At 54.7% G+C, this 19448-nt stretch overlaps 2 protein-coding genes across 3 annotated transcripts; one reads left to right on the top strand and one right to left on the bottom strand.

Moving 5' to 3' along the window:
• Nucleotides 1-427: 427 nt before the first annotated feature.
• On the bottom strand, nt 428-10556 carry NDUFS6 (NADH:ubiquinone oxidoreductase subunit S6). 2 transcript variants are annotated; one of them, XM_045565902.1, is made up of 4 exons: nt 10390-10550; nt 9591-9644; nt 2525-2647; nt 428-608 (listed from the first exon to the last, which is right to left on the bottom strand). In XM_045565902.1, exons 1-4 carry the CDS (start codon nt 10525-10527, stop codon nt 543-545), a joined length of 381 nt encoding a protein of 126 aa, XP_045421858.1. In that variant the 5' UTR covers nt 10528-10550; the 3' UTR covers nt 428-542. The 2 variants fall into 2 exon arrangements, with proteins under 2 accessions (XP_045421858.1, XP_045421859.1); XM_045565903.1 differs by lacking the exon at nt 9591-9644 and having other exon boundaries at nt 10390-10556.
• Nucleotides 10557-11176: 620 nt separating this feature from the next.
• On the top strand, nt 11177-13685 carry MRPL36 (mitochondrial ribosomal protein L36). The gene is made up of 2 exons (XM_045565709.1): nt 11177-12963; nt 13175-13685. The coding sequence occupies exon 2, from the start codon at nt 13188-13190 to the stop codon at nt 13461-13463; it is 276 nt and encodes a 91-aa protein (XP_045421665.1). The 5' UTR covers nt 11177-12963; nt 13175-13187; the 3' UTR covers nt 13464-13685.
• Nucleotides 13686-19448: the final 5763 nt, after the last annotated feature.

Below are 19448 nucleotides of genomic sequence, written 5' to 3'. Positions count from 1 at the left end.
TTTCCCTCACTGTGGCCAGTGACTTTAATACCTTCCCGCAGATACTTTAGGCTCTTGGGTTTAAGACCCTACGCGTCGACGCAGGAGGAGATGAAGGTGAGCCCCGCTGCCCAGGGACAGCGGGCGCCACGCCCCAGGCTGAGACCCCTCGGCGGTGCCACCTGGGTGGCCACCAGGGAGCCGAGGCCAAGCCAGTGAAGCAGGAAAGGTGATCCCCGCCGCCTTCCCTCTCCGCCGCCTTCCCTCCCGTCTCAGCTGCCACATCATCCCAAGGACGGGAGGACCCTGGAGAGGCACCGGCACCTGCCCGACACACCGGGAGCGCCAGGCACACACTGCTCGCTGAGGGGACTCGGCTTCAAGTCTCACGTCTAAGGGACACTCAATTCCGAGAGCTGCTTCTATGAAACACACTTACGAGCCAGCATCCTTTACAGCAATGCCCTTTATTCAACGCCAGGAGCCCCTCATGCAGAGCCAGCGACCTGCACGGACTTCTCTCAGCGCTGAACGCGCACGCACAGCCGCAGCGGGGACTTGCGCTAGGGATGCTGCTGTCTGAACTGCAGGCCACAGTAACCACACGTCCCGGTCTTTGTTTCTTTGTCCTGAAAAAATCAAAAGGAATGATCTCATATTTCCACAATCTACTCCAAATCTAACAGACATTACACATCAGAAAAGTACGTATAAAACTTGAAATGCGAGGTAGTCTGGGAAGTATCCAGCCACTGTTAACATAAGAACAGTTTGTGCAACACGGATGTGACGCGGCCGCCGCACGGAGTGGGCCGGGCTGCGCCTGCGTGAGCTGTGACGCCTGCACTGCCCCAGCCACGAGGCTGGGTCCCGAGTGAGCGTGTGCACTGCGGAGCTGTCCATTCTAAACGGGCAGAGCAACGAATCTGCACAAGTGTGAGTGAAGCCTGAACATTCCTCTGTGGAAACTACTGGATGATTCAGGCTTTCGGGGACGATTCCACGACTGCAGCGCAAATAAAAGTGCGGCACAAACGCTTCAACGATGGTCGAGAATCTGTTGCAAGTGACCCACGTTCTGGAAGGCCTGTGACAAGCAGAGCACCTGGGAATGCTGGACGTGCAGGGCCAGGTTAAGGACGCTGGGGGAACTGTGAGTGCCAGGGTGCCGGCCCTGAAGGGGACTGAGGCGTCACTGTCCTGTGTATGACATATCTTGTATCTTCTTTAATAACCGCCTCCACTGTCCCTATTACACAGCGGGACACTCTCTGACTGAGCTCGCACACTGTCACCTAGCAACCCTGGGACGAAGAGGTTACTACTGAGCCAAGAATTGTGACCGTCTGTCCTGGCCCCACCGGGACCTGCTGGCAGTCCTGGGACTGAAGCCCCAGCCTCAGGCTCCCACCCTGGGACCGGCAGCCACCCCACAGGATGGCCCACGGACACCACTGCTGCACACCAGCGCTTCTGGCACCTTCCCTGGGACCTACCTACTCTCCACACTTCGCCTGCCTGCAGGGGGTGGCGGGTGGTGCTGGCAGAGGGCCGTGAGCCTCACCCAGACACGGCCCCAGGGCAGGGTCACGGGAGGGCACCCTGGACACAAGTGGGGGGTCCTGCCCGGCTGATTCACAGTGCATGCCGGCCACGTCGTCCCCTTTCAGGATAAGCATCCAAGACAATGACAACTTTTAGAAAATGTCACCTCTGATGAAGACAAAGTCCCACTTGCCAGTGACTACGCTTTAGTAAGAACGCCCAGAACAGCACGTCCTCACTAGCCCCGCTGGGGCTGTCCCTGCCCTTCCTGTGCACTGTGCCGTGTCCACACTGTGTCCCCGGGTTTCCTTCTCAGCCCTGTGCACGTCTCTACTCCATGGCCCTGTGCGTGACACTGGTCAACAGGCGTGAAAGATCACAGAGGGACCATCAGAAAACAGATCGTGCCTCCCCGACATCCCACGCTGGTGTCCTAAGCCCCAACGTGACTGCACTGCAGACAGGCCTGTAAAGAGGTGACTGAGGTTAAATGAGGTCATGGGCGGTCCATGTCCTCGTAACAGATGAGGACACAGACATGCACAGGAGGACGACCCTGCGAGGACACAGGGAGAAGGCGCCGTCTACGCGCCCAGGGAGGCCTGGGGAGGAACCCACCCGGCGGACACCCTGATCTCAGACCTGCAGCCTCCAGGACTGGGGCAGAACAGATTTCTGTGCTTTAAGCCGCCCGGTGTGTGACAGGGCGGCTCAGAGAGGACAACACGCCCACTCGTGAGAAGGGGAAGGCGACGTCGACGCCAATCCAACCAGACACACCGGCCCACTCCACAGACGAGAGGGTGGCTGTGGACACGCCATTGGCTTGGTCCCCGCAGTGCGCATCTGCGGGGTGAACATGCGGCAGGTGAACCCCGCAGGGCCCCGTCGGGAGCAGGTGCAAGAGGGCGGAGGGACGGTGTGGCCAGGAGGAAAGCGGGCCCTGAGGACGGACGGCCGGCTCAAAACGTGTGCAGGCCAGCCCCCGGCGGCTACGCACCAGGTTGATGTACACCTTCGGGTGGCCCAGTGCCCCCCCACCGCCGTCACACGCTATCACCCGACTCTCCACCGCGCTCACGGGTTGCTCTGCTATCAAATCAATCGCAAAGTTTTCATTCACCTGGAACAAGAAGAAAAGAACAACTTACACAGACAAACACAGAAACTTGCCAACTTCATCCCCCAAATCCCGGCTGTCAGCACAGCCGTGTTCTGCACGTGTTTGCTAAACGTCGTCAGCACGGGCTGTCAGAACACACAGATAATTTAAGCACAGGTTTACAGACACTTACTTTCCACCTGAGTGTAATTCCAACCCCACAGGAACGCTGCAGGCATCAGAACAGTCTGCTCTCTCCCGCCCTGTCCCTTTCTCCCCACGCGCACACACGCTTTTTCCAGCCCATCTGAGCACACGGACCACACGGGCCTTTCCTTCGTTCGCTCCCGTGTGTATTTCATAAGAATAGCATGTCACGTAACCTCGACGCAGTTATCAGCCTCAGTAAACGTAACACCCAGGTAATAGATTTATCTGAAACCCGAAGATGCCACCCACGCAGCAGCTGCTGTCAGACCCACACTGTCCTCCCAGCTTCCCCTTGGGTCCGGGTCGGGGACAGGGCTGCGCTGTCCCTAAGCCTGTTCTGGGTCTGCAGCTGCTGCTTCGGGGGTCCTCGTCCATCCCGCCTCCACCCGTTACTGACGTTCACGTGTCCCAGTGGTAGAGACTCCGTGTGAATTTCACCTCCTGCCTGTTTGCAGGTCCTTTTGAGTTAGTTCTATCACTGAGTCTCAGGGGTTTTTACCACTTTTTCCTAATTCTTTGCCTATACTAGGTTAAGCAGTACTACAGACTGTGGGCATCAGTGCCGGGTTCCTGACTGTGGGGGGACGTCTTTAGTGGGTTTTTTTTTTGTATAATGCAGGTTTTAAAACTGAAGCAAAACATGTTATCACGCCAAGGAAGTATCTATCAATTCCTACTTTCTAATTAGAAATGGGTATGAAATTTTGTCAAAGGCCTTTTCAGCATTTACGGAGATATCATATAACTTTTCTCCACAGACTTATTGATCTGGTAAGAAGTATCAGTAGATTTCCTGGTATGATCTTGTTTACAGGACTTTTCCAAATATCCACAGTATTTATTTCTCCCTGTTTACCAGCCTTAAGTGCCATAGTTACCTCTGTGTCATAAGAAGAACCTCTAAGTTTTCCTTCATGTTCTATATTCTGAAAAAAACTATGCAGTACCAGGATCACCCAGAACTCCCCTACGACACCATCTGCACCTGGCGTTATTTGAAAGGTCACTCCTTAGGAACTGTCCCTATTTCTCCTGTGGAAAGTGGCCTGTTTCAGCTTTTTCCCTTTACTAGAATCAATTTTGGTAAACTGTACTTTCCTAAAAACTTTTCCACTTCATCTAAATTTTCTAACTTATTTGCACAGAAGTATGCAAATGTCCTATCAATAACTATATCTCCCTCTGATCACTTACTTTGTGTATCTGTGTATTCCATCTTTTCAGTTATGTAGTTTAATAATTAACGATCAGTGGTTTATTTTATCAATTTTCACAAAACCAGGACTTTGACTTATCTATCCATATTTCCTATTTAATTAACTCTGCTTTTATCATGACCACTCCCTCCTTTCTGCTCTTTTGATTTATCTTATTAGTCTTTTTCCTGGTGTTACGAGTTGGAAATCCATCAGGCTGTGATACCTGACATCCACTCAGGAGTTCGCTGACTGGTTACACCACTTTAGCTCACCACCCCCCTTCGTGGTGCATCTTAAGACCTAACATCTCTGCATCTTTAACTGCACCAGGGTGGGGAATGGAAGCAAGCCAGGCCGCCAGTCACCCATTTCTGCAGAACAGGGGCGTGTTCAGCTGCCACACACAGCAGCAGAGAACACGCGGGGGCACCGCTTTCTCTCTGAGACTTACAGACACTCTGGAAAGGCTTAACTGTTCTTACGACGCCCTGTCAGTTGCAGATCACAGTGCTGCAAAGCTTCTCCTTAAAGAGCTACTTCCAGAAACACAGTGGGAAGCTCGTGGGAGCGAAGCCGCGTGCCCCTCAGTGTTCTACAAGCTCGGGACGCAGGCCGCGGCGACGGTCTGGGGGTCCCCTGCACCAGCACCGCACGGCTGTGAAGTGAGGGACATCCCGCTCACCCTGCTGCCGGCGAGGCACCAGCCATACAAATGAAGCCTTATGGTGTAAATAATACGGTGTCTGCCCAAGTGACAACATGTCACACAGGCCGCACTAACAAACTGCCAGGCCCCAATCACGGCAGTCAGAGCCCGGCCACCTCCCCGCGGGAAGGGCAGCTGATGCCTTGACGCCGGTGATGGTGACAGACGCGGGTGCCCTCCCGTCATTTACACGCGCAGCTCCAGGGCGACCTTGACCACCCCTCACAGCCTCTGGTCCGGAACTCATCAACCGCAGGAATACAAAGAACCCCGCAGTGAGCACCCCCAAGCACAGCCCAGCCCGCCCTATGCTCAGACTCGGGGCTCTCCCTCGCTCCCACCCAGGCAGGGGAAGAGGGGGAGAAAAGCACAGCTGGATTTTACGAGGAAATTAACGGGAGAAAAAAACGTCACGGCAGCCCGTACACATCTCTTCACGCACACGGTGCGGCTCGCGCCCTGACCGTCCACTGCTGTACATGAGTCCTTCACACGTCACCACAGAAAGCAGGAAGCCGCCTCTCCCACCGACCTCCTACCGACCAACTGACCTGGGCATAACAACGCGGGGGTTTCAGTTCATTTGCCAGCACCTGCTCTTGTCCCAGCACAACGTCTCGGGGAGTGACGGCTCCTGTGCAAAGTCTACTCCTTTAGGCCAAACTGAGATTAAATCTCTTAAAGATAAAATATAAAGTATATAATTCTATGATATATCAAAACCAATGCAAAAAGGAAGCAATAACCCAGCTAAGTATTCAATGTTCTGTAAAATACCCCATTAATGGAAGTTTATATAGTTTATTTTAAACTTACAGCTTATAGCTCAGTTCAATCATCAGAACATCAGGTATTTTTAACATTAATGTCAATAATTATATGTAGCTAAAGCTACATGTGTACATGTGTCTATAGATGCATATAATTTTTAAATCACAGGAAAAACCTGAAGTTTTCGTCCAAATTAAACTAAGTAACTTCACAGAAAATGCTCAAAACCACTAATTGGACTGTTTGTAGGACGTGTTCAAACCCTCTTTGGGACGGATGGAGTCTTGCAGGTGCCCTGCAAGAGGAAGCATCACAAGACACAAAGACGCAGGAAGGAAGCAAACGCCAAGTCCCGGAGCCACCCCGAGGGAGGAAATCAAGGCACACACCTCATCCACTAAGCCACCAGCATCTGAACCTGGGGGGTTATGCATTCACAGTTTCAAATATTTCCCTCTGGGCCCTGGCGGGTGAACCCATCTCTCTCATAGCCACTGTTTCCGAGAGTCCCAGCCTTTCTAGAGGAAGCAGAGACCTGTGATTCACATTAATCCAAGATTCATTAAAAACCAGACTGCCTTCACCCCCCCACTCAGACCAGGCATCTGGGAAGGGAAGCCCAAGGAGAGGCGAATAAGGACGCGGGGCCCACAGAACCGCTCAGAGCTGCCACGTCGCAGACCACGACTCCCAAGTCCCCAAAACCCCCTCAACAGCACCCAGGCTGCTGCTTCAAGACAAGCAGGCAGACAGACAGGCAAACCCAAGCGTGAAAGCAGAACAGCACAGAACTCTGCCCACGCCACCCACCACACCACCTGCAAACACAGAGGGAGGGAGCGGGCAGCCATGTCCAACCTCCCACGCGGCAGAGGAAGGCCTGGGCCCTGCCATCCGGGCTGCATCCCCAGCTCCCGGCCAGCGGCCCCCACCTGGAGCTCCCTACACTGGACCTTCCAAGCTCTTCCTCCTGCCAATCCCACCTCAGCCCAGGGAGCAATTGCTTCTTGCAGCCACTGAGCCCTGGGCACTCCGCACTCCCTCTCTGCTCCTTAGCTGTCCTGCCTGTGCCACGCGTGTGTGCATGCCTGTGTGAGAGCCAGCAAGGTCCAGATGATGACATGATGACATGCCAGTGTAAAAGACTGGTCAACATGGGAGGAAAGACGCCACAAGTCTTCTCTGCTCAGACCCGAGGAGCCACTCCTCAGCCTGGTGACAACTGGCACGAGTTACCGGCCCCAGCACGTGCAGGGATCCCTCTGCAGGCACACGGCAAACCACACCAGCACCCCGGTCAAAGCCGGGCAAGGGCCATACGTAGACACTTTCCACTTTTTCCTGCCAAGGTCAGCTCCAGTATCTAGCTTCTTGCTATCCTTATTCTTCAGACAAAGTTCAGATTTGGCTTGTTTCTTACTGTGCTAATAAACAGAACTACACAGACAGGAACACAGGGGTTGCCAGGAGTGTGGGGAGGGAGGGATGAACGGAGGAGCACGGAGGAGTCTTAGGGCAGGGACACTGTCTGGGTGATACTGTGCTGGCGGACACATGTCATCACACATTTGTCCAAACACAGACTGCACAACACCACGAGTGAACTGTAACGTCTACTGCGGACATGAGCCAATAATAACATATGAATATTGCTTCGTCAGTTGTGACACGGCAGCAGACAAACAGCAAAACTGCTAGGGAGAGCGGGCGCCTAGGAGAACTATCTATTCTCTTCACAGTTCTTCTGTAAACCTAAAAGTGTTCTAAAAAAAAATAAGGTCTCTTATAACCAAAAATACTACTAAACACCAAATTTTTGTTGAAAGAAGGAACACCTGAGCCTACTCATCGTGTTACAAACATGCCTTGTACCTTTACATAAAGCCAAGCCGTGCCCTGACTCTGGATGCTCAATCAGGTAAGGCACTGGGGAGGCTGAGGCCGAGTGTCCAGGGTCACGGCCAAGATGGCACCTGGGGGAGACACGGCTGGAGAGACGGCGCCACAGCCCTCTCCTGCCTCCACCTTCGCTGGCGTCACCAACTCTGATTCTGTTAGGTTTGACTTTAAGTTGTTTCCCCGTTGCCCTGTACTAGACCAACCAGAAACAGTCTGTGCACAGAAGGAATGCGCAGACTGGGCTACAGGGCTGGAGAACAGATGCTACCGCTGGGAATGCAGTAACTCGAGGAAGACACAGAAAAGAGCTCTGAGGATGCAGAGGAGGACTTACCATACGCCAACTCTCACTAGACAATTTACATGTTATCTCCCTGGAGAGTTACAATTCTATTAACGATGTCACAGGGCTTCCATTTCACAAATGAGAAAAGTGAATTTCAGAGGCATTAACCCATGCTGATTCAACCTCAACCACTTGACTGCAAATCCACACGGCTTCCACACCACCAGAGGGGCAAACCTCCCAGACACAAGCCCCCTGCCACCATGATCCTGACAGACATCCCTATGGGTCCCAGCACACTCTTCCCCTGCACTGGAGCAGGCTCCAGGACCCTTCTCTACCCAACACCCAGGCAGCGTCACCAAATAATCAGCCAACAGAATACAAACTTCTCCGCCACCCACTCAGACCACACGGCAGTGAACCAGCTGCATTCTGAGAACATGCATTTATACTGAGCCAATTCATGACCATGCGAGCTTCTCTGGAATGTCCCATAGCTCCTGAATAGAAGCAGAGAAACTAGACACTGGAAGGGACAACGTGATCAAGATCAAAGGGCAAGTGGGAGGGGCAGCTAAGGTGTAACAAGAACCAACAGGCTGACTGAAGTGGGCAGGAGAATGACAAAAGGTAGCCACAAAGGACTGAAACAGATTCAGGACAAACGGAGGAATGCCTATACTAACAGGAATGAGAATTCAGGAGACGGCAGACGTGTGTTACAGAGGGAGTTAGACAGAAAACAGGCTTATTTAGGCCAAAGGATTCCGATCTCGACATTCTCTCTCTCCAGCAGCCACACTCAGGGGTGTCTGATTTAACTCATCTTCCTTTATAACGTGTACAGCAGTTAGACCCACTCAGAGAATAACTACTCATGTGCCACTTTCAGCTTGTCAGTGTAAGTCCCTGTAAAAACACAGCCTAATTTATTTGGTGAGAAGTATGAAAAACATACCCTAAAAGGTGTGTGAACGAAATAAAATATTAAGTGCCCCCCGACCTCTGGTTGCCTGAATGGACCCCCTCTTGGCCAAGGGGATACCCTAAAGCTGAGCTGCTACCCATGAGAAGGGACGTCAGACATGCCCACCATGCCCCTCCCTTCTTGTAGCTGTCCTCTGTGACTCATTACCAGGCCTAAGGCTGTGCTAGATGACCCTGGGTCCTCAATATACACAACAGATCACCTCAGTCTGGGTATGCGCCCAGTGGCTTGTCTCCGATTAACAGACTTCCTTACCTTAAAACTTTCCAAGTCTTTAGACAAAGCTTCATTTCTTTAACCAATTACAAATCAGTCTTTAAACCCACCTATAACCTGTAAGCCCCTCTTCAAGATGTCCCACCTTTTCGGGCCAAACCAATGTACTGATTTATGACTTCATGTGTAATTCCCGTCTCCCTGAAATGTGTAAAACCAAACTGCGACCCAACCACAGGCAGTCCACTTGCTCAAGCCTTCTTGGGCTTGACAACCAAGGCCATGGTCGTCAAATTTGGCTCAGAATAAACCTCTTAAAATTATTTTATGGAGTTTGGCTTCTTTTCCATTGACAGGTGATTAAAAGAGCAATTCTGAAAAGTTGGTATGATTTACCTTACTATGAGAATCTCAAGAGTATAAGGCACAGAAATGAAAAAGATCACTCCCATTTATAGATAAACCAGAACTTCAGTTACAAAATGTTACGTTATGTATTTCGGGGTGGAGAAAAACAGAAAGGGATACAATTAACTAAATTATAAGAAATGTAGAGCTCCAGATCTCCTAGACTGCTCAAAATGTGGGAGAATTTATTTAAATCTTACATGTTAATCTTCATTTCTTGTGGGTTATATCCAAGTTTTATAAAAGCATACCTCACTTTTACTGTATCTTTTACTCACCTCTTTCTGACGACCTACAAACCTAATTTTCCTGTAGTCTTTATCATCATAAACCTGGAGGGGAAAGGAAAAAGACCACATGTAATTTTTACAGCTTTATTCTGAATGTGGTCACTTAAAAAATCAAACATAAATAAACAAAAAAGTGTCTTTCTTAACTTTTAGGCCATTGATAATTAGTCAAACACACGAGGGCACACTGTGTTGCCAGGGGCATTTTTCAGCAAGATACCTAGGATGACAAGGGGTGATAATATGAACTGGAGGACAAAGTCTGGGGTGGCACTGGGAGGTGGCCCGGGAAGGTGCAGTGGAAAAGAAGAGGCAAGTCGTGACGAAGAAGGTGGGCTGAGGAGAGGAGAGGCATCCTACGGAGGAGAACCACCCCCTTTCACGTACGGCCACGCCAGGGCACGTCTTAGCGTTGACACACGTGCCTTCCGCCTCGCCTTCTGGCTCACGACTGCGGTGTCACACTGTTTTTGCGCTCTAGACAGACCCCTCGGGTTACTAAAGTTTATGATTCAACACTGCACAATCTTAAAGATGCTCGGTCCAGAGAACCGGTGGGACAGACGGCCGGCGGGGAGCCCTGCAGGGAGCCCGCTGCCACCGGGGACACCCGGCTCGGCGTGCGCGGGCTCTTTGCGCAGGGATCCCTCCGGGCACCCGCCGCTGCCGTCCGGACAGGCGGGGTCCACCGGGTGTGCGACCGCGACGGAGGCACGGGCTGACGCCACCCGGTCCCCCCAGCTCTCCCCCTTCCGCGGCCGGGCGTCCTACGCCCCGCGGCCGTTACCTGGCCGGTGTGCGTGATCTTCTCCCCGGTAGGCGACGTCCGCACCCCAAAACCCCTGGCGCCCCGGGGCAGGCTCCGCGCTCCCGCGCCGGCCCGGCCCAGCAGCCGGCAGAAGGTCACCGCCGCCGCCGCCGCCATTTTGTGCGGCTGACGCCTAACCCGGCGCGACGAGTCGCCAAGCGCCGACGCATGCGCACTACTTCCGGCGGCGCCCGCGCTCCCGGGACTTATTTCGCCCTGGGGAGGCGCGCCGGCGGGGCGGAGGTGCGCAGGCGCGGCGCGGTCGGTCTGGCAGGTGCGGACTCGGTCGGGGCTCGGCAGACAAGGTGGGCGACTGCGCAATCTTCCGCACCCAGCAGCTGCCAGAGATGATTATGAGGGGAAGGCAGGGTAGGAAGCAAACGGAAGAGACACTGTTTATGTTTTTATGGTAATCGATAACCATGATAAATATCAAATGATTTATTGCCGAAGGGGCCGATTACTTAGAGGAAGAACCTGGAAGTGCAAGTTGTAAGACGTTTGCATTCCCGTGTGTGATCGCGGGTTTGGGGAATTTCCGCAACACAGCCCTTGTGAAGCGACCAGTAAACCTGCAGTTGCTTCTGTCCAGCCTGCAGATACAGCTTCCAAAAGGCTCGTGTTTACAGCTGACGGGTGCAGTCCCTGCCTGCAGTCCAGCCCCACCTGGGTGCAGTCCCCGCGTGACGCTCCAGCCCCACCTGGGTCCAGTCCCTGCATGACGTTCCAGCCCCACCTGGGTGCAGTCCCCGCCTGCAGTCCAGCCCCACCTGGGTGCAGTCCCCGCGTGACGCTCCAGCCCCACCTGGGTCCAGTCCCTGCATGACGTTCCAGCCCCACCTGGGTGCAGTCCCCGCCTGCAGTCCAGCCCCACCTGGGTCCAGTCCCCGCGTCACGTTCCAGCATCTGCCTTTTTCTTTTCTGTGACCCGCGCCTAAGAACCAGGTGGCTCCAACGACAAGACTCTAGAGATGGACGGGAGGCCCAGGAGGTGACACAGAAGAGGGGAAAGGCTACAAGAAACAATGCACAGAAAGCCCTCCTGAAGACGGAAAGGTGTCCCAGCAGACTGGCGGTCTGAGGCAGATTTGCCCAGAGCCGGCCCCGTGTTCGCCTGGTCAGGTGCAGAAGCGGGCACTGAGCTGGCGACGTGCAGGGAGGGAGGGTGGATGTAGCCAGGTATGCAACTCACTTCAACATCCACAGACACTGAGATGGATGGGTTCTCAGGTTGACACCTGAAACTCAAGGGTAAGCCCATTGACCATAGTGTCTAGGCCATGGGTACATGGGTGTTCGCTGTGAAATTCTTGCCGGTGTTCCTGTATGTTTGATCTTTTCCATAATGGAGAAAGAAAAAAGATAGTTTGTAACCAGTTGGGACCATTGTCTATTTCCACTCGTTTCCATAAGTCAATTGTGAACTAAAACAAAATCCCAAGCCCCGTTGCCAACTGAACAGACCCCTCGCCACGGTGACCCCAGGAAAACCTTAAAATCGAGGTCCTGGCCGAGAAGGAAAGGGGATGGGACAGGCCTCCTTACGCCCCTCCCTCTGGGAGTTTACACTCAACCACTGACCCGCATGAATGTTAAAACAGAGATCATTGACAAAACAGACTCTCGGTGACAATAAGATACTAAATGATTAACAGGACCTGACGCCATGCAGGCCACCGGCAGGCCATCAGTGTGGCTAACAGATCACTTGAGTCAGCATCTTGTGGCTGGTCTCCAATGCCGTGGTCCCCAACCCCTGAACAGGCCGCATCGCCGCCCGAGCGCCTCCGCTGCGTGGAAACACCGGCCGCAGGGCAGGCGGGGCAGGCGGGCAGCGAGGAGCCAGCAAACGGGGCTCCCTGTCTGCAGCCGCTCCCCACCCCCGCATCACCGCCTGGGCCCCGGCTGCCCCGGACTCCTGGTAAAGCTGTCCTCCGCGAGACCCGCCCCTGGGGGCACAGGGCCGGGCCCGCCGCTCGAACGGACTCCCTGACTCCAGACTTTCCACGCCTCCGGGTAGCTCCGTGTCTCCGACCAACTGCAAATCTTTAAACCCGCCTATAACCTGTGAGCCCCACTCTGGCCGCCTTCGGGGGCCACGGTATTGACTTAGGACGTTGTTCGCAATTCCCGTCTCTGAAATGTACGAAGCCGAAGGGACCGCCGGGACCGCGCGGGCCTGGCCGTGGCCCCCTGGCCGGCCGCGTGCGGGGCTCAGTGACCTCACAGCGTCGGGCTTCCGTGACTCTGCATTTCTCCCAGGACGTTCACTTAAAAACTGCTATTTGTGCCTCCTGTCTAGGGTCTAACTGGTGGCCTCTCCATTTCCACCTGGACACCCACTTCCCTTCCCACCTCTGCATCCCTTCCCCCGCATCCCGGTGGCCGGCGGGGTAGGACGGCTGGTGCCAATTTCGGCGCCAGCGCGCATGCGCCCCAGTCTCTGCCCAAGCGAGGCCCCCGCCGCCATCTTTCTTCCTGGCGGCGGCCTCCCTGCCCCAGTGCGCAGGCGCAGAGCGACGGTGCGCAGCCGGCGGGGAACCTTCTTGCCAGGTCTGGGGGCCGGGAGTTCCGGGCGTCTGGGTTGCGGGGCCGCGCGGCGGCGGGTGTTGGGGGGACCCGGAGGCCGGGCGGGCCGTGGGCCGCGGTGAGGACCCGGGTCGGGCCGGGGAGGCCCCGTCGCGTGGGCTCGGGCCCTCCGTCCTGGCGCGGCGGACGGGGCGGTTCTGGACGTGGGACCCGAGTAACCGCGCTCCCCCCGCAGGCCCGGCTGCGGCATGGCGACCCTGCTCTTGCGGGCGGCGGCGGCCGTGCTCCCCCTGCTCCGGCCCGCGCCCCGCGCCGCGTTCCCGCCGGCCTTTTCCTCGCTCCTGGCCGGGCCCCCGCGGCCCCCGCTCTGGGCCGGGCCCGTGCCCTTCCTGCAGCCCGCGCTGGGCTTCAAGACCAAGGCCGTGCTCCGGAAGCGCTGCAAGGACTGCTACCTGGTGAAGAGGCGGGGCCGGTGGTTCATCTACTGCAAGACCCACCCCCGGCACAAGCAGAGGCAGATGTAGCCCCCGCAGAGCGAGCGACGCGCAGACTGTCACCGACTGTCACCGCGTCCTTGCCTTGGAAAGTGGCTTCACGGATCCAGAGAATTGCCACGCCAGAGTCAGCAGGATGCGACTCGCGTAGCAAGTGCCCTCCGTGTCACTGCTCTTTCCAGCTCTGATGTGTCTCCGTAATTAGTTTACCGTTGAAGACGTTTTGCAATAAAAGTAAATACACCTTCTGAATGGCATAGTCCTCCCTTCCTGATCTCTGGCTGCAGGTAGGGCCTGGTGAGGGCAGGGCAGGAGTTCCTTACCTCCGTGTGAGGGTACCTGGGGCCTCTGGGAAGAAATGGTGAGTGTCTGAGTCTCTGCCGCATGACAATCCAGGCCAAGCTTAGGGGCTTAAGTCCGCAACTGACATTGCTCACAACTTTGTGAGCAGTTGGGGAAGGGCTCAGCTGCGTGGTTTGTGGTCTGCGTGGCACTGGCTGCAGGATGCACTCCCACGATGTCCCCAGCTGCTCACTCCACGTGGCCCCTGCTGCAGGGCTGCTCCCGGTGTGGCAGGCTGTGGCTGCTCACAGGAGCTTCCCAAGAGTGTGCTTCCCAGGCTTGCTATGACTCTGTCTCAGAGGTTTCCAGACGTCATTCTGCTACACTCTTGGTCCCGCAGTTCCCTTGAGTGAACCTAGACTGGAGGGAGCAGCCTCTTGCTGGGGGACAGCCACCCCTACATGCTTGGGAATGACTCATGGCGTGGCCTGCCTGGAGGCTGCTCCCACGGGGAGGGGGGAAGGGGGAAGGGGTGGTTGGGGCCCGCCCTGGTCACCAGGACCAGGAATCGGTTTACCCCCACGCCTTGGGTTAGCAGGAGCGTGCTGTCTCACGAGGCTGTGTCAGGGCACCCGCTGGGTGTGCTGCCCTAGTCTGGGCTGCCCTAACGAAGCGCCTCAGATGGGGGTTTAGTCAACAGAGATTTTCCCTCCGTCCTGGAGGCTGGAAGTCAGATTGAGGTGTGGGTGGGGCTGGCTGCTCCCTCCTTGGCGTGTGGACGCTGCCTCCTCCCTGTGTCCTCACAGGGTTGTCCCTCTGTGTGCCTCTGTGTCCTCATCTCCTCTCACAAAGACACAGGTCATATTGCCTTAGGAGCCACCCCAGTGACCTCACTCTACCCTGATTACCTCGCTAAAGACCCTGTCTCCAAATAGGGTCCTGAGAGTAGGACTTCAATTCATGGATTTGGGGGTGGGGGGACACAATGCAGCCCAGAGCAAACGCTCAAGATGTAGGAGTGATTTCTCACATGTCCCCTTTCCTCCGGGCCAGGGGACCTCCCCATCCTTCCAGAAAGGAGTTTCCAAAACTGTGAGACCTACGCAAGCCTAGTACAGGAGGATAAGCCCTCCTGGCCAGATGGGCAGACAGCCACAGCCACGGGAGCTCTGACCCGAGTTTTGCAGCCCGCAGGTGTCTGGCCCAGGTGCAGAGGGTGGAGGGAAAGGAGTGGGAGCCCTGTGAGGAGCCTGCTGCTGCCCAGCAGGAGGGAAGCCCTCGCCCCACTGTTCTTCAGTGAGGAGCTGTGGACGCACAAAGTATGTCACGTGGGTCCCAAAAGTGAGTGTCAGAAGCCAGATCCTACCAGGAGATCTGTGAACCTGGCCTGAGAATGCCTCAGCGAGAGGGAGAGGGAGTTCTCTCAAGGCACACGTGTGTGGTGTGTGCACGTGCGTGAGTGCGTGTGTGTGTGTGTGGAGCTCCGCAGGAGACCTGGCTAGGGCTGCACACCTGCCGCCTGAGTAAGCGTCTTTCCTTTCCTCTCCGTGGCCCGCCCTGCCCTGCCTTAAGTGCAGCCGGCCCTGTGACACTGCAGCGCGGCGGGGGCACCACAGGATACATTTTATTGGATCAAGCTGCGTTCGATGGAACCTAAATGTTACAAGGTTCATAACTACACACCAAGCCTCGGTCCCGGAACGAGAGTGGCAGAGCTCTGTGGCGTGAGGCCAGGGTCTCGGCCTTAGCACTGCTGACATTTGGGACCATCCTGGGCCCGGCAGGTGCGGCACCCCCCACCCAGGGCCAAACACAGCCGTCTCCAGACACTGCCAAATGCCGTTGGGCGCGGTATGTCTTCCCCACCGTGATAGGATTAATGTTCCCTGTCCTAATGGGGCACGGCTTGTGGTAAGGCTGGAGATGTAGTTGATGTGTCTGGGAGGCGACATCAGGAGTGGGGGCGTGGGGCGTGAGAATCAGGGAGGGAGGAGAGCTTCTTGGGCACAGAGTGGGAGGGCACTGGGTGCCACCGTGCTATGTCCTGGAGCTCCAGTGGAACGTGCCTCAGTTGTCTCGGCAGGGGAAGAGGACCTGGGGCCATTTCTCCACAAGTTCTCATGGCTCGTGGTTGGAAGGTCGCCCCAGGGGCCAGGAGAAAGCCGCCTGCAGGAGCACCTCTGCAAGTGAAGACAAGGGAGCTTGCGGGCCCGTGACGGTGGAGAGAGACACCCTAGGTCTGAGTTGACTCTGTTGACACCTCAGGGCTGGGCCTTGGGCCGGAAGCTTCCGTGGAGGCCTCCTGTTTAGAAAGGGGCTAACTACCACTGGGCCTCCCCACAGGGTTCTTGAGAACCCAAAGGACTGGGTCTGAATGTTTGTGTCCCCCAACGTTCATATGTTGAAACCCAATCCCCAGTGTGAGGGTTCAGAAATGGGGTGATCCAGGTGTGCACGTGGCACCTCATGCGATGGGGTCGGTGCCCTCACAGAAGGGACCCTAGAGCTCCTGTCAACCATGTGAGGACACAGCAGGAAGGGGTCGCCCATGAGCCAGGAAGCAGGGCCCTCACCAGCCACCCAGCCTGCTGGCGCCTTGACCTTGGACTCCCAGCCTCCAGGTGTTTACCAGGCACCAGGTCTGTGGGATTCTATCATCGCAGCCTAACAGACGAGACCCGGGCTCAGGGCAGAGCTCGGCCACGTTTGTGTCCCAGCGTCCACCTCGGGGCCTGGCCTGCAGTGTACACCCAGCTGTGAGCATGGAGTCGAACGGTCACTCCCGCCCGTGGACAGGCCGCCACCCCACCCCCACCCCCCACCTCGCTCAGATCCACCCAGCCCCCCGAGGCCAAACCCACAACTGGTGCTGAGGTTGGCTGGCGGCCCACAGGGGGAACCCTCAGCACGGCTGCACTGGAGTGTGGGCAAGTGTGGGGCTGGGTTTGTCTGGAGTAAATGTCCAGTGACGGGCAGGTGGCTGGGTCCACTGTCACACGGGCCTCCCAGGACAGCCACGCAGCTCTCAGACAAACGGCACGGTCCTCCGAAGGCTGTCTCAGCACTCCGACCAAGACATATTTCTGAATATTAAATATACAGAGAAAGCCGTGCAACAGTGTCCAAAGTATGTTTTCATTTACATAAAAATTAAACACAAATGTAAATACATAGTTTTCCAAGCAAAAACATTTAGGTAACTGCGTAAGAAAAGTTCTGGAGCAGCATCTGCCGAAACAGCGGTGGTTTCCACTTACCACGGGAGGACGGGAGGTGGGAACGAAGTGGGAAATTCACTTGTGTGGGTTTGAATTTTTTTTTTTTTTTGAGGAGTTACACTTGTATCTCTCTTTTATATTGATGCCCAGAAGAAAAAACAAAAACGTGAACAATTTTATGCTTTCGGAAAAGAATTTGAACAATTTAACAACATAGAGGAAAAGCCAGCGCCTGCCCGCTGCCCCCACCTCCTCGTCCAAGGGGTGCTGGCTTTTCTTTTTCACCAGCCAGGACTGACGCCCTGTCAGAGCCACCCAGCGCCCCCAACTCCGGCCAGTCCCAGCCCTGAGCTCCCAGGCCCAGGCGTAGGAACCTGGGCCAGGACTCAGCCCGGGAGGGGCAGCCCCGCCCGCCTGCCACCCCCTCCTCGTCCCCATTTTGCCAGTACGCCCCAAATCTGGGAGCTGGTCCCAGAGGCTGCTAGGAGGCCAGCTCTGACAGGACAGGCCGCCCCTCCGCCCTCCCCTCCCCACCGCTGTCATTCTCTGTCACCGACCACGTAACCCAGCAAATATGTGAACTCAGGATAAGCCATTTTTAAGCATGTCTTTAATCTTAAAACGTGGAGTGGAGAAGACAAGTGTGTTCTCCCTTCGGTTGCATTACCGTGTGTGTGTGTGTGTGTGTGTGTGTGTGTGTGTGTGTGTGTGTGTGTGTGACCTTCAGCCTGGTCAACATCCACAAAGGACAGCCTCAGGCTTTTCTTACTCAGAAGTTGGCCAGTCCGGCCACTGCCTGTTCTTGCGGATAAAGGTTTACTGTTACACGGCCACACTCGCTCCTCAGCGCCGTACGTGGGCATCTCCAGGCTGCAGAGTTCCTGACGGCAGAGATGGGCAGTCGCACCAGAGAACCTACTGCGTTTGCTCTCTGGCCGTTTACAGAAAACATTTGCCGAGCCTGTTCTGGAACATTCCCTACAGCAAGGGCAGTCTCTGACGGTGGCCCCTGAGTTGCGTGTAATTGTGTCCCTTTAGCATCTGCGCCTGGAGGGTTTCAGGTGCCCTGGGACTTTCGTTTCTGCTCTGAAGTCCTTTGAACAACTATCGTTCACTTTTAAAAGTCAGAAAGTGTCAATAAACAAAAAGAAGTTTTAAAAAACCGCCCTGGCCTCCTCCTCCCTCCAGCAGGGGCTTCTCTCCAGACCCAGCTATACATAGCAACACGCAGATGTTTACGTCGAATCACACCTTGACACTGCGGACACATTCCTTCCACTGTCTGCACACGGTTCCCCAGCAGGAGCGACGCTCTCCTTCCTGTCACCACTCTGGTTATTTTTGACTTTTGCTTTTTTGCAAAATTTAAATCTTGAAATAATGTTCTCTTCCTAAATTTAAAATTTAAAGCCTTAAGAATTCTCTGAACCAGTTTTCTCATAAAAGCATTTATTCTTTGGGAAAAAATGTGACAGAGACATTACTATTTTGTTGGCTTTATTTAAAGAAAAAAAAAACCCTTTGGCCAGGCGCGGTGGCTCACGCCTGTAATCCTAGCACTCTGGGAGGCCGAGGCGGGCGGATTGTTTGAGCTCAGGAGTTCGAGACCAGCCTGAGCAAGAGCGAGACCCCGTCTCTACTAAAAATAGAAAAGAAATTATACAGACAGCTAAAAACATATATATATATATATATAGAAAAAACTAGGCCGGGCGCGGTGGCTCACGCCTGTAATCCTAGCTCTGGGAGGCCGAGGCGGGTGGATCGCTCGAGGTCAGGAGTTCGAGACCAGCCTGAGCAAGAGTGAGACCCTGTCTCTACTAAAAAAAATAGAAAGAAATTATCTGGCCAACTAAAAATATATATACAAAAAAATTAGCCGGGCATGGTGGCTCATGCCTGTAGTCCCAGCTACTCGGGAGGCTGAGGCAGTAGGATCGCTTAAGCCCAGGAGTCTGAGGTTGCTGTGAGCTAGGCTGATGCCACGGCACTCACTCTAGCCCGGGCAACAAAGTGAGACTCTGTCTCAAAAAAAAAAAAAAAAAAAAAAAAAAAAAGAAAAAACTACCCGGGCATGGTGGTACATGCCTGTATTCCCAGCTACTCGGGAGGCTGAGGCAGGAGGATTGCTCGAGCCCAGGAGTTTGAGGTTGCTGTGAGCTAGGCTGATGCCACGGCACTCTAGCCCGGGCAACAGAGTGAGACTGTCTCAAAAAAAAAAAAAAAAAAAAAAAAAAACCCATTGCTAAACACAGGGACTCTGCGTGGCTGTTGCTGTTCATCGCAGTGGCTGGGTGAGGACAGGCTGTGTGATGTTTACTTTTGCGCACGATGTGCCCAGCAGCTTTAGAAAGACCCCTCTCTTGTTCATCCCAAATGAAGACAAATTTAAGATGGAAGTAAGAAAAACATAACTTACTTTGTTAATTATACTTCCACTATATTTCTTTATTAGAGGCCAAAATGATTAAAAAAGGAAAAAAGTGGCATATGATTTTCCTGCAGCTGCCATAAA

This window comes from Lemur catta, chromosome 12, assembly GCF_020740605.2.
Source record: "Lemur catta isolate mLemCat1 chromosome 12, mLemCat1.pri, whole genome shotgun sequence".
Taxonomy (NCBI): domain Eukaryota; kingdom Metazoa; phylum Chordata; class Mammalia; order Primates; family Lemuridae; genus Lemur; species Lemur catta.
This window is presented reverse-complemented; position numbering and strand designations above follow the sequence as displayed.